The following is a 22,514-nucleotide window of genomic DNA, read 5'->3' as shown; positions in this document are numbered from 1 at the left end:
GATAAGAGGAGAATAATATAGTGAATAATTAATTTTGAATATATGTTAAAATGGGATGTGGTATATAAGAAATGGAAATGCGATTGAGTGGCGGGGAATTGTCATATCGAGATGGCGAGGTGGTTATCACACTCACCACTGTGGCTTCCGATTCCAAATTCAAGTTCAAATTCAAATCCAAACACAAGGCTACTGCAATATCAGCATCATGCATACACAGCTCAATTGCGTGTTCGATGCAGTGATGAGGCTGAGGAGAAGGAGAAGAAGAAGAAGGAGAAGCGATTGTCAGAGCAGTCGTCGTGGGAAGCGAAGGACGCAGAGGGAAGAGACTATCTCTACAGACTTGGCAAAGAGGCTGACAACATGAACATCGCCGTCGGCCAGCGTGCTGGCGTCATCGATTCCCTTTTCGCCGGCAATTTTCTCGGCAAAGATTGTTAGTCTAATCTTATTATCACTCACTTTTTACGCTCAACTTTTTCCAACAATAATTCCAAATACCACATTTTCTTTCTCTTGTGCAGCGGACATTGTGTTCGATTATCGTCAAAAAGTGACGAGGTCCTTTCAATACCTTCAGGGTGATTATTACATCGCTCCTCTCTTCATGGTAATTTCTTACTATTTATTCCCCTTTCTCGCAATTCTTCCGGCCACGCTTTAACCTTTGCCACCTTCTCTTCTCTTCCTTTTTACAGGACAAAGTGGGTAAGTTCTCTCCAAATGGACCCTTCTGAAGAAACTGTCATAATAACTCATTTTGGTGCAGTATGAGAGATTGGTTAAAAAAGTTATTTATTTATTATCAGAGACTGTCACTCTGTCATACTCCTGCTTCCTTATCCTATTCACTTATTACTTATTTCGCGCACTTACCATACCTATTCGATTTTCCCGGCAATTTCTTTTAGAATCACATAGTTTACATGTGGTCCATCCATCTCTCCTTTCCTTACTATATAATTCTCTGTGTTCAAATTTTAAAATGCTGCTTACGTTTTGTGCACATTACTGTAACTTATCTTTTTCTGTGAATGCAGTATGTCACATTGTCAAGAACTACCTAGCTCATCTGCTCAACACTAAAGTTCCTTTAATTCTAGGTATAAATCTAACTGCAACTGAATGTTCCTGTAGTCTATCCAAAACCCAAAACAAAGTAAAACTAACTACTTGTTGTTAGGTTCCTGCTGTTACTGTGTCTATTTAAAAACGATATTTGTCCCTGTAACGAATGTGATGATTGTGAGATTGATGGTCTCTCAGAAAACCTGTACCCTGCCCATTTTTAGTCCTATATTACTTCACACTTGTAATTTTAAATTTAATCTGGCTGAAAAAGTGAAACCTATGGCTAAGCGCTCAAAGAAATCTTCAGGCTTCAATGTATAATCTATACATTTAATTAGAAATGTTTTGTGCGTTCTATTTTAAAATTTAATCTTTACTTTCAATTTCTTCCAGGTATTTGGGGAGGAAAAGGACAAGGGAAATCATTTCAAACAGAACTTATATTTCAGGCCATGGGAATTGAACCTGTAATTATGTCTGCTGGGGAACTAGAATCAGAGAGAGCTGGTAAGTTGATTGCTTTAATACTTAAAAAATAAATAATTTTACCAATTCATTGAAAAAGGACAAAATAATGTCCATTTAACCGATGCAAATTAGTTCTTCCATCTAACACTCAAAAATTATATGTGGGATTATTTGGAAATTGTTTTTTTAATGTAATTTTTGTTTACATTAGTTCTTATCCCATCCTTCTAATTTTTCATTTACAGGAGAGCCAGGAAAGTTGATTCGCGAACGTTATAGAACAGCATCTCAAGTGGTCCAGAACCAAGTTAGGAGTTTTAAAGTTTTCAGTATGTGTTTTTAAAGTTAATATGTTACTTTATGTGATTAATTACATGACTTTGGCTTTGGAAAAGATGTTATTCTATGTTTTATGGAGGTTGTACATTGCAATTTTCTCTTCTTTTAAGGTATTATGAAAATGTTGCATTGAGTTATTGTTTCTTTGATGAAGATACTAGAAAGAAATTAATTTTTTTTTATAAATGATAACCTAGAAAATGTTTAAAACTAAGCACTGATATTTCCAAATAAAACTTACCTGAGTTTAACCTCCCTGTGCTTTAGGCAGAAAAGAATGCTAGAATATATGACCTCTTCTGAACAATGTAATGTGTGCTTCAGATTATTCTATTAGAGACTTATGACATTCATCACCTAAAAATTGTTGACTTCATATTCATCTGCTTGTAGTGTTTTTTATTCCAGCCTTTTTTTTTCTCCAAATTGCATTGAAACTTGTGCTTTTCATTGGATGCAAGAGTTAATTTTTATGGTAAAACAAACGGTAACGTTTAATTCATATTTAGCATCAAAGGGATCTAATTTACAAAGCAGGGAAAGGTCAATCTCCTATGGTGCACAACCTTTAACATGGATATTTCTAAGTAGAAAACTCTATTTTAGCTCTAGCTTGAATATTCATGCTTATAATAATAATGTTACTTTGATTCCTTTATCTGATGATACGGTCTAATGTTATTTGAACAATGTCTATACCAAGTGATGGCATGGCACACTGAAGGCTGACAAATTGGCTAAAATAATATAAGATTGTTCATATTAGTGTTACCTCTAGCTTCAATACCTATGTTTTGAGTTGAGCAAGGTTATTGCAATTGTTTAATCTTCTGAAATTGTGGAGTAGTGCTTTCCTGATACAGGGGAAAATGAGCTGTTTGATGGTCAATGATATTGATGCTGGACTTGGTAGATATGGTAAGCCAATATCCGATTTAGAATGGAGAAACATAAATACCATTTTTGGTATATACCCCCTTTTTTGCTCACTACACTGTGTATGTCTGTGCTGCATCTTCTAGTGTGGTTGGTATTTGATAAACTATTTACTGAATGTAATGTTGCTACTTTCATACAGGGAATACTCAAATGACGGTCAACAATCAAATTGTTGTTGGGACACTTATGAATCTGTCAGACAATCCTACAAGAGTAAGTGTTGGCCAAGACTGGCGAGATTCAGATATCACAAACAGAATTCCAATCATTGTAACAGGGAATGATTTGTCAACTATTTATGCTCCGCTGATTCGTGATGGAAGGATGGATAAGTTTTACTGGTAAACTGCAAGCCATCTTTCTAGGATTGTTATACTTAACATTTTGAGGAAGTTTTTGAAGGTGCATGTTTAAGTATAAGGTTTTAGTTGAAGTTTTACATTAGTGTTGCAGGTGGAATGTTCATGATAGATGTTTTTTTGATAAGGCCATATTTTGGAATGATTACGTCATATATATCACATTGCTTATGTTATGAGTTGTAAATATCTGTTTTGATGGAGGCAGGTAACCATTCCACTCTTCCTTAAAATTAAAATGTTGTCTGTAAATGTGGAACAGGCAACCTAACCTTGAAGATATCCTGAATATCGTTCACAGAATGTATGAGAAAGATGGTATCTCTAGGGATGAAGTTGAAGGGATTGTGAACACTTTCCCAAATCAAGGTAACTGATCCGCATCTTAGAGTTTCTATCACTGCATTACGTGTGGGTCCAGAAAAGTTTTAATTAGCAGTTATTTTGTTAAAGCGTGTGGTAACATGTTCTTTATTTCATAAATTAAGTAATATGAAAGAAAGTTTCACGGTTGCCTAATTATTTTTCTTGGATTGGTAGGATATGGTTTTCATGCTTGTCCACATACAAGCCTATTTAATTCCATGCTTATTAGTTATTATCTGCGGCTGATTTTAAGTAACATACATTACAAATTTTTACAAAGGATAGAATTTTGAAGGCATTATCTCTGGGATATCAGGGTTTGTTTATTTTCATTTATTTTTGTTGTTGACAGCATTGGACTTTTATGGAGCTCTAAGGTCACGTACTTATGACAGATCTATTTTAAAGGTAAGTTTACATTTAGATCCTAGTTATTTCTATACAAGGCAAAACTATAATTTTTATTTACCTTTATTATCGAAATACTTACAGTAGGTTTAGGTGCACCAATACAAAATATAAAAAAAGAGAACAAAAAAAGGATTCTCTGTTTATGTGACTCTTGAATGTGTTTTTTTTTTTTTTTTTTGCACTACATAAATTATTCACCCATTTATCTGAGAGATTTTGTGAGGCGTTATGTTGCTTCATGGCAAACTCCCCATTAGCAAATAATTATATACTTCAAATCCTATTGGAACTTGGGATGAACAATCTGTTGAAATTCTGTAAGGATCCAATTGCTAGAAATGAAACGCAACTTCCACATTGTTAGTGTGGAGTTTATAGGGCTTTAGGCTCTCAAACTACAATGCATAACTTTTATGTTGTTCTCCCAAGGTTCAAGGATTGAACTCCTCACCATTTCGTCATAAAGCCTCTCACCAAATGTCACGTAAAGAGAACCAATCTAGAGGGAGAACCCTTAGATCTTAATGTGTATGTTTCTATCACCTTACATCTTAATATTATTTATCTAAAGGAATATGTTTCCACGCTACAGGAGAATGACTAATCTACAGTAAATAGAAATAAACAAATACCAATAATGCTGATGTTTCAAGTTTCAACAATGATAATTGACAAACGCCTTTATACACGAGATCACAGAGCTGGAATCCAAGTTCAGTATCCAAATTTAATTAATTTTTTCATGAAAGCTGGTTTATAATAACACTATGTGGTCCTTTTTAGTGGATTGATGATATTGGAGGTGTTGAAAATTTCGGAAGCAAAATTCTAAAAAAAAGAAAGGACCAAAGCCTTCCTGTATTTATTCCTCCAGAGGTAAATTTATCATCCTTTTTACCTATTTCTGCATTTATTTTGTATCCAGTTACGGTACAATAACTGACCGGATTGACTGTAGATCAGATTAGTTGTGACCAAATATTGCTCTAGAGCTCCTTTAGCAGTTGAAGATTATTGGAGTTTATGAAATGACGTACTGAATTCTCTATTATAGATAGATTCAAATTGACTTGACTATTCATTCTAGCATTAAATGAAATATTATTTTATTAAAAAAGTAGATAATTATTAGGAACAATAATTGATTTTATTATGCAAGCATATTCTCTGTTTGTAGTTTTCTACGTAGATATAAGATACTAAATGTAGTCTCTTTTTTTTTAATTGAGTTCTTCAAGAAATTCAAATGACCTGTTTGATTGTCTTGTCTTAGTTCTTTCCTTTCTTATTTTCCTACAAACATCTTCATTTGATTTATGTGAAAATATTTGTAATGAAGTTGACTCTGCTTTTGTATTTGGTTGGATAGCAAACGGTGGATGCTTTACTTGAATCGGGTTATTCTCTAGTCAAAGAACAACAGTTGATAATGGAAACTAAACTTTCAAAGGAATACATGAAGAACATAGATGACTAAAATGAAGAATGTTTCCGTGGTGCAAGTCCTTGTTTATTATGATTGGGCCAGTGCGGTCCACTTTCGAACAGTGTTTAGTTTTTTAATAACAATTGTAATTTTATGATGAATTTTAAGATAAGGAAATACATGAAATGTTCAAAGGTGATGTAATTATTCTTTTAACTTAACCTGCTGCAGCTTTATAGTATTCAAATCCAAGAATTAGTATAGGAAACAAACCACAAAAGACCACCAATAACCCTACCTACTCATCATTCATTAAAAGTCTTCAATGTTATCTGCACTACTTACAACTTTTCTTTTATATTCATTTTATTATAATATAAAAAATATATTAATAAAATATTAGTAATTAGTAAATAAATTATAAATATTATATATATATGGGTTACAAATTTACAGCATAATCAATTACGAGTGAATTTCTTCACATAATATTTTTGTTATTACAAAAAATTTAAACGGTTAAATCTGTCTGTTTTTTTGTATTTTTAATATTTTATTATCTTGTTTTTTTTTTTTTTTACTTTTCTCGTTCTTTTCTAATCTTCTCCGCTACTCCATCAAAAACACAGTAAAAGTCCTTTACGCAATTTCCCAATTTATCTAGAATGTTTTTAAGTGTCCTCATAAACTTGTCTGGAACTTAATGTTAATGATGTGATTAGTGTGAATGACGCAATGATGTTAACAGAAGCATCAAACTTTTTTGTGAGCTTTATGTCACATAACATAACCAAGAACTCCTATAATCACTTCCTGTTCCAACTTGCAGGCACTTGAGACATTTCAAGCCAATAATCATTTTTGTATCTGAAGCAGGGTTTCACCATGCCCAATATCATTAATTAAGTGCTTCATAGCTCAAGCAACATAACATAAATCATTGACCACTTCCTCCCCCACCTCAAAATCACAATATATGCAAATCTCTAAACTGCTCTTTCTGATTATTTTTTCAAAAAAAAAAACTCTTTTGCTCCTTTTGGTCTTTTGTATGGATACTATCTAATGTATCTATTTAGTACTTTTGAATTTTATATTGCTATGTATGCCAAAGATTCTTGACTGTTTCTGCTTTGAAATCTAACTTTGGCACAGAATTGAATAGAATGGAGAAAGAATGATCCAGACCAAACATAGTGCTCTTTGGCAACAAGAGCAGTTCTTGTACATAATAATTATGTACTATTGAAACAGAGGATGCCATTTTCTCTGTTTGTGGTGGTTATGAGAGTCTTGATCTCCAACACTTACCATGTAGAAAAGGTATATTTATTAAACAGAGTTATGCTCCTCTCTTTTCTAAGACCATCCTTCCATGTTAAGTATTTTGTGCTGATGAAATGTGAAGGTTACATTTTATCTCAGAACAATCCAGATAGTCCACTCTTTATCGGAATCCAATGCTCAGTTATTTTGGAAAGTTGACAACTTTTTGGTGATGCTAACTTTGGGTTGGATAAAAAGCATCCAAAAGAATCACTAATTTTACCATCCTTTACAAGTTGCAAACACTAAAATTTCTTCCGTGGTTAGTGGTGTGAAGTGGAATGTAGGTATTACATTTCTAAAACAAGAAGGACAACCACTCATTTTTGCTCTTATCTTTTGTGATTGGCTTTGGCTAAAGAGAGGAGAGAAAGAAGGGTGTGTGATAAAGAAGAATAAACGAATGTGAGATTTATATAACATGATTTTGGATTAAAGAAGGATGATGTGTGTTTGACTTAAGCACAAATTGATTGTGGGTGCCACAACACAACATCACAACATCTATGGCTCACCCAAAAAACAATATTTGAATTGGTTTCAACTTCCCATTTTCACCAGAATATTCGCCTTTTCCAGTCTTATCAATGTGGTTGAGTTCTTTTGTTCTATAATTTATCCACAGTGCCCTTATTCAGCATCACAATTATCTTAGTGCGCCAAACCATATGCATATGCTGACCTAACTCAGACTTCATCTCAATTAATTTCCCATTACCACATCTCTCAATGTCCTCACCTGCAACAATTTATATGCCAATTATTCATACAATTTACTTTCATTAACTCTTTCTAGAGTACAAAGTTTACACCAAGAAAAAGTACACAAATAATACATCATACTGAATTCCTAATAAATAACACTTACTTTTAAAATTCATTTGAAAAAAGAGTGGAAAGTTGAGTTGAATAAGAAAAAAAAGAGACAACAGAAGTAAAATCAGTTGTAATGATAGAAGGTGAGAAGGGATGAAGAGATGGGTTAAAGAAGGCGTTTATGAAGCAAACAACATTAATCATCGTCATTTCACGAACACAGACACCATCATATGCGCTGCATGTTTTTTTATGAACTTTAGTCATTAAAAACAGAACAACCAACGCTATTCAACCTTCAATTTCAACCTCTCAACATACTATGTAGTGTGAATAAAATTGTTGACTTCTATTATGACTTTCGTAAAAATTTACATCAATTATAACATCTTGTTGGTCGGAAGTGTAAAATTTTCCTCAATATATCATATACCTATCATCATCATTTGTATGAAATTTGGTCAACTATCCTTAAATAGCATGACAGATATCATACCAGATATTATTCCAAATTACTTTTCCTACGATCAGTGCTAAAAATAAGGTATTACATGACAGCTTTGAGGCCTAATTAATAGCTAATAAGTTGGTGAATGGAGATTGCGGGTGCCCAACTTGCCAAGAAAGTAGCAAAATTGTGGCTTGCCTATTGCCTTTTGTAAAAATGCCTACAAGAGACATGTGCAGTTTCATTACGTTACGTTAGAGATCTTGCATCGACTACATATTAGAATATTTTATAGTATATAAGAGAGTGCAAATATCATCTTATAAGTCGGTTTTATCAGTTTTATGAAATTGAGTTAGATTTATAGTTCTCTTCTTAATAGATTATGTACTAGTAGGAGACTTCAGATCAAGCCGTCACCCAAACGATAGAGTCGACCACGTCGCACACGCGGACCGACATATAACGTTCAAGTCAAAGGTTGACCGGATTAGCAAGACTAATCCATAGTTAAGGGTGGCCTAACACGATCCTAAACGCAAACTAACTACCCTAATCTGGCCCAACAGCAAAGGCACATTGAGGTAATATAAATAGGCCGCATTTCAACGTGAAAGGTATGTCATTATCTACAGTACGTACTCTGACGACCGAGTGTCGATACCCCCACTGACTTGAGCGTTAGACTGCCTTCTGCAAGTACCCAGCCTGAGGAGTAGGACGATCGAGGAAAGGGAAGCACAGTCGGGAGGACGAGCGCATTGAGGAGCAATAGTTTTCTGGATCCCAAAAAACCAGTTCGAGAACAGATTACTTCCTTTGATGACGAACACACTTAGAATACACTTTGAGTCTTGTTCGTTTATGATAAGCAGAATTGATTGCAATGTGTAAAACAGGTTGATTGTGACAGAGCACAGTTGCATGGACTGATACCTGCATAATTCAAAGATTGGATAAAAGAGCAACCATTTTAGCTCACACGCTGAATCCTCCTTAGTAATAGACATAGAGAAAAAAATATAAAATTACTTGCAATCTTATAAAACCTTCATGGCAAAGTCGTGTTAAGAACCTAATGCTTTTATTACTGTACATATACAAAAACCCTTTACCCTATCCAAAAACTTCCATAATTTGCCTGTTAGTTTAGACCTGCCAATACACTTAAGGCATCTCTAATTATATACCCTAATCTCACACCTTTCACATTACGTATAGTTTTATTTGCTATTACTGATTTGTTATCAGCGGTAACAGAAGATTCGATAATATGACGTACTAACATCAATCAATATTCAACACATACCTACGTCTTCAAGCCAAAAGTGTAAGCTAACTTTAAGTAACACCACTTCCTAAATTATGTTTTTTTTTTCTCATATATATATAAAGAGGAAAAAAGTAGTTTATTTTAACACCTCCCTTTTTTGGTAGTGATACTTAATATGCAAGGTTGTATGTCACATCCAAGGTTGGTTTTTGTTACTCCTAGGAAGATGAGACCTATAAAACTATTGAAGTCTTCTTCTCCTTACTTCGGTCGGTCAGATTGCTGGGTGATGAACTGAGGTTCTTCTCGTCCTCCTGTTTCTCCTTCGACACTTGGTTTCGAGTGAACATCGGATGGTGGGTACCTGCGAAGGCACTCCGACGCTCAAGTCAGTAAAGCGGGTGGTCAGCTTTTCTGATAGGTGAACAGTAATAAATGACATCCCTTACTCCTTGGGATGCGTGTTATTTATATTATTCTAATGGGTCTACCTTGTTGGGCCCGTTTACCGAAGTGGATACCGCTTAGGATTGTATTACCTAATTTTTAATGATAGATTAACTTCACTCACCTTGGTTTGAGCATAAATGGTAATATGGGTTGGCCGTCGGCCAGGATTCCATGGTCTCGGTCGTCTCGGCCAAGTCTCTAAGGTCTCGACCAGGTTTTCGTGGTCTCGATTCGGTAGGCTGTCGGCCTCGGCCTTTCGGCCAAGTCTTAGATCTCGACCAAGGTTCTCTGGTTTCGATCAGGTAGACTAAGTCTCGGGCAGTCAGGTGGGTCTCGGTCAGGGAGACGAGAGGTCTCGCCCATACCGGTACAGTTTCCTATATTAGTGTCATGTATTTAGGGTTTTGTTATATGTGACATTCATTTTGGGTCAATTAGTATAAGGATGGGAGGAGAAGAGTCATGGCTGAGTATGTGGGAAAAATGTCAAAAGACATTAATCTAAAATTGCAATAATGACTTTGAGTATAATATTTTAATTAAATTTATTTTATTTTTTATTTATATTCCTAAAAATTAAATTTTTATATTAATTTTTTTTATAATTTTTTATTTTATCATATCAATCAAATTATCTATAAATTTTATAGTGAAATATACTTATTTTTCTAATGTAATCAACCTCACCTTCATTCCACACACACTATATATAATAATATAATAAAATAAAGAATCTTAAACTTCTGGATCTATGTTCCCATTTCTGAAGTTTGAAGAAGGTGAGTTGGTGAATTTTGATGAGATAATAAAAAAAATTTAAAACCGATATTTTGGTTACAGAGAGTAAAAATTGATTGAGAAGACCAAAAGTTTGTTGTGCCTGAAATAGAGCAATAACATATGTACCGTCATTCAACCAACCACCTTCTTATAATTGCTGCTCAACCAACCACCTTTCTTTTTCTTCTCCTTCACCACACTTCACCGACACCAACCTTTTTCTTCATTTCCCTCTACACTTAATTGAATCATTTATTCTTAAAATTATTTTCTGAATATTTTTATTTTTTATCCATATTTCAATAATTTTACTACCAGATAGTTGAAAAGATTGTTATTTCAATAATTATATTACTGGATAGTTGAAAAAGTTGATATCTTATAGTTAAAAAGGTTGTCATGACCCCAAAGAAAATCGAATAATTCACTAATCCAAACATAACCCGTAAAATCTCAATTAACTATAATTAAACAACTTATATGTAAAACATGACTAAGTTTTTTTTTTAACCCATGAACGGACCCATAATAATTGAGATTCACCCAAAAAGTATGAATATCAGAAAAAACCAAATTCTTGAAGTAATTTTTCTCTTCCAACTTACATATATATGATACTCGAATCGTGAGAGTTTCTTTACAAGTCTCATACTCATTAAGTGAAAAAGTAGAACCAATAAAAAACTATCACACCTAAAAACCATAAAAATAGAAAACAGAAGATAGAAGTCTTCTAAGAGAAATCGATCTTGTAAAAACAATAAATCATTTTTATACAGTACAAAAAAAGTAAGAGACTTTAATATTTGTGTATGGATGTCTGAATAAAAAAAAGAAGAAAATGTGAAGTGAAATGTGAGTACGGGATAAACATTCGAAATGGTATGAATAATGAGGATGTTGTATTTTAAGAATGAAAGAGGACAACAGAATATGAATAACGTGTTTGTTCCTATTTTGGTACTCACAACTTCAAATATTCATGAATAAAACGACAAAGAGTGCCGCTTTTCTTGAATTACCTTTTTCTCAATTTCTAATCATTTAAGGGAAATCACTCAATTATTATCAATATTTTGCTTTCAAAAATTAAATAACTCACAAAACAAATGAAAGAACTACCATTCTTTACCCTTATTTATTCATTCACAAATTATTTTTTAATAATTATATAAATATATATAATATATATTCAGTCGTCATCAACAAAACATAAGAATGTAAATAGTGAGTCACGTGGTGGAATGTAATTTTTAATTATAAAAACGTGTTTAATTATTAGTATATTATTAGGCAGTGACAGTGTGGTGAGTTAAATAAGCATAGCGGGAAATGATTATATGCAATCTGAAGCAACGGCAATAAATAAATACAACAGGGTATCTATCTGTACACATGAATTTTCGACTTTTTCTATTAATTGTGAATGATGAAAAAATAGTAAATAATTAAGATTATTTAATTTGAAATTGGATGAGGTTTTAGTATTTTGTAAAGTTAAGTTATTGAAATGAAAAATAAAAAATGAGATGAGGTGGATGGTAGTGTTAATAATGGAAGGGTGATGAATAGCAGTAGTGGGTGGTGCGTGAATAAATAAAAGAAAAGAAAAAGAGTGAAAGGAGAATAATTAAAGATCACGTGTCGGTGGTGTGCGAGTTTTATAAGACAGAGAGAAACGAGGAATGGTGAAGGTTTTGGTTTTGGTTTGGTTTGGTTTGAACATGAAATGATATGCTAACAGTAGAAAGAGAAGAAAGAAGAATAGTTGCGGTGGTGCCACTGGTGCAGAGGACAAAGAGAACAAAGAAGAAGAAGAAGAAGAATAAGAAGAATAAGAAGAAACAGCACTTCATGGATGTCTGGCGCAACATCATCTTCCCTGTCAGGCGTGTCTGGCTTGCTCTCTCTGCTCGCCTCAAGGCTCGCAAAAACGGTTCGTTCATCGTCCAAAACCTCTTTTTCTTTTCTTTTCTTTTCTTTTCCCTCACATCATCATATAGACTCAATCGATGCTACTTTTTCGTAAACCAAATGGATCTTCCCAATCATCCTTAGTCATCATCAAGCATGATAAAGTTGGATATCTGATATCTGATATTAGATGGTCTAAATAATCCGATAGTGGATGATTTAATAAGTAAAAAAACAATCATTAGGATAAGTTTAAAATGACTTTGCAAATATATTAAGAAGTGGACTCGAAATGAGTTTGTGAAAGTATTAAGAAGTGAATTTTAAGTTTAACTCAACTTTGAATAATATTACTATAACGAGTGACCTAATAAGTCCACGAAATAAAGAATCATTAGGATAGAAACGAACAATGAAATGATTCTAAGATAAAGATAAGTTCGAAATGACTCTAAGATAAGTTCGAAAGGACTCTACGATTATATTAATTAAAAAGTAAATTTTAAATTAACTCAAACTCATAAAACTGACCTCTAAAATAAATTTTGTATACATTTATGAATTTATAGTCGATATAAAATTTGTACACATTTATATACTATGTTTTAATTCCTATTCTAGTCGATAGTGCACGCATCTCATATTATCTTTTTTATCATGTGTTGTTCTAACATGAATCTGTTATCTGGTGCAGGAGCAGGACTGCTGAAGCTTCAGGATGATGTACAGACTTGTGGATATGAAGATGTACAAGTGATGTGGGAAATGCTACAAAGAACCGAAAGCGATGTTGTAGAAAGCCACCATAAGCGTAAGCAATTGCCATTCTGGAGGATCTTTGTATGGTCCAACCACAGTGAAGTTTCATCAGAATCTGCAAATCACACTTGAAACCAGACACGGGTTTTCAGTTTACAAATAAAACCTCCACCGATGTATTGCAGTATGCATCTGGCAAGCCACCGTTCTTTTTATCTCCCCATTGCCAGCACGGCGGAGGCATGGTTTTTGGCCGCTAAAACCAAGTACATGTCACTGTCATAACAAAATCATTTGAGGTTTCTCTTTTACAACCCAAACTGTACTGCGTATGACAATAGTATGTAAATATGCCAGTAGTTTCTCAAAAGTCACACCCAGGTTTCTCTAACGGCAAACCAAGTAAATTTCACTTGTCAATGACTATAACATTAACTGTGTTCACTGTTAGTAACAAGCAGCAGAGTGTTTAATTTTCATGCGATCATAAGATTATTATCTCAAATTTTGTCTGTATGCCTACAAGTGAGACAGAAATCCTGAGTCAAACTTACACATACATTGTTCCTTCCTCCAATTATATACGGTTTTAATCTATTCTAAAAGATTTTATTTTGTCACACAGATGCCCTCTTACCCCTGCAGTCTGATGAAAATATGCTAGCCCACATACTATTTAGGCTACAATGAAGATCAATATCATCATCTTCACTTTAGATTGATTGGTTTTAATTAACTACTAACCGTCCTAAAGTATAGTCTTTGGTTGAATGATTCATGAGAATGTCAAAACTAAATTACTTCTTGAATACAACTCATGTGCTTAAAAGTAAACAAGTTGAATAACATGTATCTCTGAGAAAACCTATTCTTGAAGGTAATGTCATGTTATCCTAAGAAATGCTCGCACTTGAGGGTACATTTAAGATGAGACTTGGGTATGATAAGCTACATTGAAATGGACAACTTGGTTATGATAAGCTAGTCTGTACATGAGTTCTTTCAAAACTTCAAATCATATGAAAGTGGCACTTTTAAATGTGTATTCAATAGAAGAGGTATGCGTGAATAGACAGGTTATGAAATTTTTTTAAAAAACATTTAATTAAGAAGGTCATAAGTTACTTTTCTAAGCTTTATTATACAAACTCCTGAATGCTCCCAAGATTTAACATGGACAAACTTTCAGTTCATCTTTGTTACAACATCCCTGGAAAGGAGGGACTGAATGACCTCAGTGATTTTTTGATGCAGTATGAATTATGAAAAAAGTAGTTTAAAACTGAAATTGTTGTATCAAACAGGAGGCAAATTAACATTAACACGAGACACTCTGACACTCTTGGTAAAACGAAGGCTATTAGTTTAATCCACTCACCCAAAGTGTTGTACCAAAAACATGTTAAAAGATAAAAAAAAAAACAGAGGTGGTGATGTAAAGAATTGCAGAGTGTGGAGAAGCTTTGGGAGTTTTAAAACGGTAAAAGTTAAAGAAGAGAAGAGTAGAAGAAGGAAGTATGAAGGAATGAAAGTATTATTCTGCAATGCATGCGAATTATATGGTAAAGAAACATTACAGGAATAATAGTATGAAGGTAAAGAAAGGAATGAATTAATTGTCCTAGTCTATATCTACTGCTGGAACGCTCATACTAGTCATTCATGAATACTCATATTCATAGTTAAGAAATAGTGAAGAGGAGAAAGCAAGAAAAAATAGCAAAAGACCAATGCACGCCAAACGGGACCACCCCTGAATTTGAACCACCATCGGCACCGGAACCCCCATCATCGGGAGACAAACTACCGGAACTCGGAGAATCAGAACTTCCACCACCTGAACTCGGAGAACCTGGAATCGCAGAACCAGAACCTCCACCACCTGGACTTGGAGAACCAGAGCTTCCATCACCTGGACTTGCAGAACCAGAACCTCCACCACCTGGACTGGGAGAACCAGAACCCCCATCACCTGGAATCACAGAACCAGAACCGCCACCACCTGGGCTTGGGGAACCCGAACTCCCATCACCTGGACTCGCAGAACCAGAACCCCCAGGTCCTGGTGCCATTACTGGCACTGCGACTGGCACTGACACTGGCACTGTCACAGGTGTTACTACCGGAATCGTTGTAGTTTCCGGCGTCGGTGAGACTACTGGTGCCGTGGGGTTAATCGGAATGACGGGAGAGACTGCCGGCGCCGGGGGGTCGACCAGAACCGGAGTGATTATTGGGACGGGTGCTACGACCGGGACAGGGGAGATGACCGGAACCGGTGAGATTACAGGGACGGGTGTTAGGACCGGGACGGGGGTGTTGACCGGAACGGGGGAGATTACAGGGACGGGTGATGGAATATCGGCGGGAATTGGTGTTAGCAGAGGAGTAGGTGTTGGAACAAGGGATACTACTGGGACGGGTGATTTTACTGGAACAGGGGACATGACAGGAATTGGAGTGAATATTGGTACCGGTGATATCACCGGCACCGGTGACTTCACTGGGATTAGAGCCTCCGGAATGGTGATCCTCATGAGGCTGTTTACCTGCACCACCGATATATTACTCTGTTTCTGGGATTCTGCCAGAAGGGGTTTCACGAGTTTGGCTCTCACCACGCCGTTGGGGTTGGCGGCGGACACTAAGGTGACGTCGCCATTGTTGATCTTCAGGAGCACTCCCTGGTCCTGGGACAGCGTGGTGACGTTGATGGTTTGATTCTGGGGAACATCCAGGTAGGCCAGCGCCACGTGGAGGCTCAAGATGGTCTTAATGTGGTGGAGTGATTTCCCAGAGAGTGGGGCAATGGCAGTGTTATCCACCGCGAACACCGTTGCGGTCTGCCGGGCGTTTATGGCGGCGGCGAGCTGCGTTCGTGTGAGGTAGTTGGAGAAGGAAGAGTAAGCGGGATATTCCGACAAGATTTTGGTTATGTCGAAAGCCGCCACAGGGCAGGGCTCGAGCATTGCAATGGAGAGAAGCAGCAGCATTGTCCAGTAGGACCGACACGTAGTTGTCCTGAACATCATCATCGTTGTTTGTGTTCTTGTTCTTGTTTTTTTGTTCCTCAGGTCCCTGGAAGCATGCATTCAAACATGACAGTCTCCAACCAGCCAACACACTGTGACATGTCTTATAAACAGAGTTGAGATCCGTATCTCAAGTACTCTGATCTGTTCCACCTCCTTTTCAGCAACTTTACTCTCTCTTCATATTACTTCTTCATTCTCTTCATCCTCCACCATCCATTCATCTTACTATTTTCATTTCTCTAACAAATCAGAACATAATCTAATCACGCAAATCATTCACATATCACACTTCAATCCTTTCGATCTTCTTTTTTATTTTAGGATCATTTTCTTCACACTAATTTAAGACCTTTTTCTTTCATTCTCTCCACCACTTTATTTTATTTAAAAATCAAATCAATTTCATCAAGCTAAATCTGTTAATATTCATTAATGAGTACAAAATTTTTCAAAAACGCTATCATAACATTAAAGAAGTATAACTAATTTAAAAATTAAATTAACAAAAATAAAAAAACTAGAAGTTGCATTTTTTTTTATTTTTCTACTTGAATTTTTCCTTTTACACAACAAGTGAATAAACGAGTGGGAGTATCATCTAAGGCGTAAAAGGAAAAAAAAAAATAAAAGTAGAAAAAAAAGGAAAAGAAAAAAGCGTGGGTTTGTGGGAGTGAGTGAGAGGGTAAACTCTAGGGTTTGGCGGGGCGGTGTTGACGATCGACGGCGAGGAGGCATGAAGCTCACCGTGAAAACTTTGAAAGGCAGCCATTTCGAAATCAGGGTTCAGCCCTCAGACACTGTTAGTAATATCTCTCATTCCAATTTCTCCTTTACTTTCACTCTTTCCCACCTTATCCTATCCTATTCTACACACCTGCACCATTACATTTCTGGTGTTTTTTCTATCCAAAGTACGACTACAATGCTTTATAATGTCAAGCTGCTACTATTACATGAAGGGTCATTCAAATTTTGTTTTTTGTTAGCTGACATTGCCCTACTATTCATTTCCCTCTCAGATTATGGCTGTCAAGAAAAATATTGAAGATGTACAAGGCAAAGATAATTACCCATGTGGACAGCAATTGCTGATTCACAATGGTAAGGTTTTGAAAGATGAAACTACATTAGCAGACAGTAAGGTCTCTGAGGATGGCTTTCTTGTTGTAATGCTTAGTAAGGTATATTTCCTTAATGACAAGTTCTGTTAAAATAGTATTGTCATCCTTTTTTAGAAAAAAAAAAAAATCAATAAGAACTTCATCTGAGCTGCGTTCTGAACTGCAATGATGTGATGAGAATGACTCTGAACATGCCTCAAATGGTTGTTGTGTTGGAATCCTTCTTCCTCTAAGGTTATATAGTAGGTGGAGCGTGGGAAGGGTGTGTGTGTTTCTCATGGCACTCCATTAAGTTGGCATGATGGTTTAGGGGTTAGTTGATGATTACGTGGGTGGTGGAAGGTGTTTGCCCTGAATTTATAGGAAGTGAGGTGTTTATAATCACCCAACAAATAATGATTTAAAGTACTGCTGATTGGGATAAGTCAGTGCATCTTGAATGGCCATTTGAACTGGTTGAGGGATTGTGAGGTTTGAGGCTGCCTAGAGCATAACTGAATAGATTGGGTTGTTTGGTGTGAATAATGTGCTAGGTTGATTTAGCTTGGTCCTAGGTTGAGTATCCACCATCTTCACTTCCGGTAGATCAAAATGAGCCAAACATGACTGATTAACTCAATTAAAATGTTAGTTAAATTAATGATTATATTATTCTGTTTGGATTATTTAATAATTAGTATATAAAAAAAATTGAATAAGAGATTGATAGTTTTTTAAGCTTTAGATCTTGTATCTACGCAGTAGAAGTGGAATTGAATTTAGATTTTGAATTATACTTCCATAGTAGTTAATGGCCATGTGAAGTGGCCATACACCGCTATACAGACACGACTGAGTTTTGGTTTGGTGAAGTGGTTGGAGTGGCCACGATCCTGGTGCAGCAGAGCAGCAATCCTGCTGCACTGAAGATGTCATTTTCTCTTTCCGGTCTCTCTGTCTTTTCTCCTTCCCTGCCGTTCCACACTATCACGCAGTCAAGCCATTGGCGATGATTTTACTAATGTGCTCCCATCTCACATTATTTTATTGTTCTATTCGTTGTCATTTATGATCAGTCACATACACAGATGTTGATATTGGTGCATTTTTTTTAATTAAAGATATTAATAAATATATTCTTGCAAGCATTTGTTTGAGAAAGAAAAGTTAAAATAATATTTATTATATTAAAAACTATATGTTTCTAAATAATATGCAGCACTATGATATTTTCTATAAAAAAATACTATTAAACAGTTTCTGAACGATCTAATGATTATTTTAATTTTTCAGAACTTTTGTCACCATAATGGTGAATATGATGATAATTTAAGTTTTTAAAGAACCAATTTAATTTAAGTTAAACTTTGATAGACTATTTTGGTAATAAAACCTTTAAGTCTAATATAATGAAATTTTAAGCAAAAGTAGTTTAGATTTTTCACCTTTCTAGATTGTAATGGAAGTTATGTGTGTTATGACATTCTTGTTGACAATATGTGAAAGCATTAGATGTTTGATTTTTGTCCATGTTATGTTTGATAAACCTAATTCCATGTTCATTTTTGTCCTTTCAATAGTTACCTTTTCTTATGCTTCGGTATGTTTTGTTTATGATTCCTTTTTACTTCTGTAAGCATTCTTTTTCCATGTTTCTTCAATTGCAGAGTAAAACCTCGGGATCTGCTGGTACTTCATCAAGTCAGGCATGCTCCTTGCTCATTTTATTTCTTCTTTTTGGCATTTGAGTTTTATTTCTTTTTCCTTTGTATGAGCTGGTGATTGGGCATGTGTGACAGCTTGCTAGCAACCCACCTACAACTGTATCAACACCAAATTCCCCGTCTCTAGTTCAAACCCAGTGAGTTTATCTGAAATAGCTTTTTATGTGGTTGTTTTTGTATCAACTGAATTTTTTTTCCTAACTTACTGGTTATGCAGATCTACAAACAACAATGCACCTGCAAGAGATGTCACAACTACGGAGTATGACTTTTATCTCTAATGTTGCCTGAATAATATACTGCTCTTTATGCCTTGATGTTCCTTTAAGAGGTTTCCGTCTAATGTAGGTTGATAATGAGGGATCCTTTTCATTTATTGTAATAAATTCAAGAGGTAAAATGCATGTGTAGTAATCTGAATTTGGTCTGATGCTGCTGATTTGGCCGACCTGATTACTTTGGGTAACTCAAACCCTAACTTGCTCAAATAGATCGATGTGGTGCACAATCCTTTGATTTCACGTACAATCGTGTGACCCCGTTTTAATCGACACTTCTCCCAATTGACTGTGCGACCCCGCTTTAGTTGACGCTTCTCCTGATCCACTTGCTGATCACCACATTGCGTCTCCCTTACTCACACGATTGCATGATTATACTTGCACACTTAACAATATTGCTCGTAATTATAGTTATGTACTAAATTAATATAACATCACCCTCTTGTTTCTATTAACAAATTGAGTTGTCTGCCATTTTCCCATTTCCTGTAATCAAGTCTTCTGAAAAACCATTTGGTATCATTTTTTCAGTGTGACTACGGATACTTATGGCCTGTCTGCTTCAAATTTAGTTGCTGGTAGTAATCTTGAGCAGACTATTCAGCATATTATGGACATGGGTGGTGGCAGTTGGGACAGAGATACAGTTAGTCGTGCCCTCCGAGCAGCTTACAATAACCCAGAGCGTGCTGTGGACTACCTGTATTCTGTATGCATAAAGTGCTCATTGTAGAATTTACTGCATACATTTTCTGCTGTAACTTCTTTTGGTTTTAGCATTTGTTTATTTTGTTTTTTGTTTGCAGGGAATTCCTGAAGCCGCAGAAATTGCTGTGCCAGCTGCTCCTTACCCAGATAGTCGGACAACTGAAACAGGTGGGGTCACTGCCGGAGCTGTTCCTGGGGTCCCTAACTCATCTCCCTTGAATATGTTTCCACAGGTAAACCTTGTCTTTACATTTTATGCTGTTAGCTTTTGAGCTTTATTTTAAGTAGATATACCTTTTTCAGGAGGCTATTTCTGGTGTTGGAGCTGGAATTGGGTCGCTTGACTTTCTTAGAAACAATCCCCAGGTGGTTTTTGGTTCTGTAAATTGCTTTGCTCTTAACGTTAGTAAACATTTATGTTCTGCATATCCTTGTTGCAAGAAATAGTTTTAGTATCTTGAACTTTCTACACTAAATATCTGGGATTATAATACCATGAATACTTTTAAAGAGTTGGATTTAAGCCTCACCTTACAATCCAATTTTATGAGATTGAGTAATGTTTAAATTCCATTTTCTTAAGAAATACAATTAACCCTGTGGAAATTGAAATATAAATTTGGACCATCAGGTTGGCTTATCCCCCGTCCCTCAATTGGTAATATGTTTGAAAAAAAAAACGAAGCATAAAGAACTTCATGAAAGTAAACAATAAATTTGATGTTGTGTTTTTATTTCATTTTGTCATAATTTTAGCTTATATGAAAAGTGCAGTGACATTAAGCAAAATAGTTGTCGTTGGGTTCTCTTGTGTGTTAATACTGTGTTTGTATGATGGGAGCTATTTGGAAATGTAATATGAATTTGCTTATGTTTAATCAATATAATGCAGGGTTGGCATTTTAGTATTGCAATTGGTTTGTTATTCTTATCTTGCTTCTAGCTTTAAATTGTTTTAGTAACCGTGTCTTTGTTTGCGTTATTAGTTTCAAGTATTGAGATCAATGGTGCAATCCAATCCACAAATTCTGCAGGTATCTAATTAACTATTTTCTCAATCATCAAATACCTGATGAAGTAATCACTTTTTAATGTCTTACGAAGATTTCTATTGCAGCCTGTACTTCAGGAGCTTGGAAAGCAGAATCCTGGTCTCTTAAGAGTAATTCAAGAACATCATGCTGAGTTTCTGCAGTTGATCAATGAACCTATTGAGGGTTCAGAAGGGTGAGTGTACTGCTCGCCATATATGGTATCTGCTTGACAATTTTATTTTCACCGTGTTTTACTAACATCGATACTTTGTAATGTCTGTTTCATCATTTGCTATTCAATTGGTTTTAGTCTTTTGCCATTTTGTAACATGAAAGTAACCTTTTGACTCGTCAGCTTGATGCCCTATCCAGGAATCATTTTTGACACGCGACATTGAAGTACTAGTTTATTATCTTCACCAAAATATGTATTCTCAGAAATTTTTTATTTAAAAATGTAACCCATTTCTTTTACTAGTGATATATTTGATCAACCTGAGCAAGACATGCCTCATGCTATCAATGTGACGCCAGCTGAGCAGGAGGCAATTGGAAGGGTATGTCTTAAATATGTTTAAGTCTGATATTTTCTCTTTTCATTTCCACTGACGTATCCATTAGCTTCATTTCTGCTGATTGGTTTTACTTATGATACATATAGCTTGAAGCTATGGGATTTGATAGAGCCTCAGTCATAGAGGCATTTTTAGCATGTGACCGTGACGAGCAATTGGCAGCCAACTACTTATTAGAAAATGCTGGAGATTTTGAGGATTAATTCACTAACCTACATTAATTTGTAGTTTTGCTTGGGCCTCTTTTGAGGGTGGGGGCTGTTGCATTTTTTTTCCCTTTGATAATGTCTTGGGAAATTTACGCGGGTATAGTTTTAGATTGGGTTTGACGTATTTAACCGGGACAATGGACAATTAGTCTTGATTTTAGAATGGTTAGTTTATTCAACAGTGTTTCTAGTTATCTTCCTCGATGAAATAGCAAAAAGCTCTAATTGTAAGTTGATTTATTGTCACCAAAGCTAGATTTCTGCATTGCAGCAGATTCTGGTATAGCTATTTTGGTTGTGTTTGCCCATTACCCTCCTTTTTTTTATTTGCTTTATATTTGGGTAGGGAAAAAGAGGTGAACAGAAACCATTGTTAGCATCACGATATTTGGTTCTAGTACTGTTGTTCCTTATTTGTTGACATGTATAGTTAATAACATACAACTGCAATGACAATGATATCGTGAGAACCTAACAAATTTATACAGCTATTTTACTGATCTTCCTTTTTCTTTACACATTTACTAAAATTTATTTTTTAATGACTCCATTATTTTTAAAACAGATTGTTAAGTGGGTTATATGATTGTTTTCAAAATATATTTAATATATAATTTTAATTCTTCATTTATGATTTATTGAATGTTCGAGAAAATCAGATGTGCAAATGTGTAGTTTATACTTGTGATATCCTCTCGTC

At 35.2% G+C, this 22,514-nt stretch overlaps 4 protein-coding genes across 9 annotated transcripts; 3 read left to right on the top strand and 1 right to left on the bottom strand.

Moving 5' to 3' along the window:
* Window positions 1-67: 67 nt before the first annotated feature.
* On the top strand, window positions 68-5,603 carry LOC137836112 (P-loop containing nucleoside triphosphate hydrolases superfamily protein). Of its 5 annotated transcripts, none has more exons than XR_016520849.1 (12): window positions 68-439; window positions 528-613; window positions 702-711; window positions 1,044-1,106; window positions 1,468-1,581; window positions 1,788-1,871; window positions 2,729-2,799; window positions 2,960-3,161; window positions 3,442-3,548; window positions 3,898-3,953; window positions 4,740-4,832; window positions 5,326-5,603. XR_016520849.1 is itself a non-coding variant. In XM_068644962.2 (12 exons), exons 1-12 carry the CDS (start codon window positions 112-114, stop codon window positions 5,431-5,433), a joined length of 1,284 nt encoding a protein of 427 aa, XP_068501063.1. In that variant the 5' UTR covers window positions 75-111; the 3' UTR covers window positions 5,434-5,603. The 5 variants fall into 5 exon arrangements, 2 of the variants coding, with proteins under 2 accessions (XP_090158247.1, XP_068501063.1); XR_016520848.1 differs by having other exon boundaries at window positions 69-439; window positions 1,788-1,849; XR_016520847.1 differs by having other exon boundaries at window positions 69-439; window positions 2,745-2,799.
* Window positions 5,604-12,138: 6,535 nt separating this feature from the next.
* LOC150027666 (uncharacterized) lies at window positions 12,139-13,653 on the top strand. The gene is made up of 2 exons (XM_090302119.1): window positions 12,139-12,411; window positions 13,084-13,653. Exons 1-2 carry the CDS (start codon window positions 12,210-12,212, stop codon window positions 13,278-13,280), a joined length of 399 nt encoding a protein of 132 aa, XP_090158245.1. The 5' UTR covers window positions 12,139-12,209; the 3' UTR covers window positions 13,281-13,653.
* A 1,013-nt stretch (window positions 13,654-14,666) lies between these two features.
* On the bottom strand, window positions 14,667-16,240 carry LOC150027665 (uncharacterized). The gene has a single exon (XM_090302118.1). It carries the CDS (start codon window positions 16,238-16,240, stop codon window positions 14,831-14,833), a length of 1,410 nt encoding a protein of 469 aa, XP_090158244.1. The 3' UTR covers window positions 14,667-14,830.
* A 567-nt stretch (window positions 16,241-16,807) lies between these two features.
* LOC137836097 (ubiquitin receptor RAD23b) lies at window positions 16,808-22,125 on the top strand. 2 transcript variants are annotated; one of them, XR_011085193.2, is made up of 13 exons: window positions 16,808-16,982; window positions 17,203-17,364; window positions 18,951-18,989; window positions 19,083-19,144; window positions 19,225-19,269; window positions 19,820-19,997; window positions 20,095-20,229; window positions 20,300-20,362; window positions 20,983-21,030; window positions 21,114-21,223; window positions 21,386-21,429; window positions 21,509-21,587; window positions 21,692-22,125. XR_011085193.2 is itself a non-coding variant. In XM_068644932.2 (12 exons), the coding sequence occupies exons 1-12, from the start codon at window positions 16,917-16,919 to the stop codon at window positions 21,806-21,808; spliced, it is 1,104 nt and encodes a 367-aa protein (XP_068501033.2). In that variant the 5' UTR covers window positions 16,808-16,916; the 3' UTR covers window positions 21,809-22,125. The 2 variants fall into 2 exon arrangements, 1 of the variants encoding a protein (XP_068501033.2); XM_068644932.2 differs by lacking the exon at window positions 21,386-21,429.
* The last annotated feature ends 389 nt before the right edge of the window (window positions 22,126-22,514 follow it).

This window comes from Phaseolus vulgaris, chromosome 5 (genome assembly GCF_051622355.1).
Source record: "Phaseolus vulgaris cultivar YP4 chromosome 5, ASM5162235v1, whole genome shotgun sequence".
NCBI classification, from domain to species: Eukaryota; Viridiplantae; Streptophyta; class Magnoliopsida; order Fabales; family Fabaceae; genus Phaseolus; species Phaseolus vulgaris.
The sequence above is the reverse complement of the archived record's forward strand: the minus strand, read 5'-3'. Positions and strand labels throughout refer to the sequence as shown.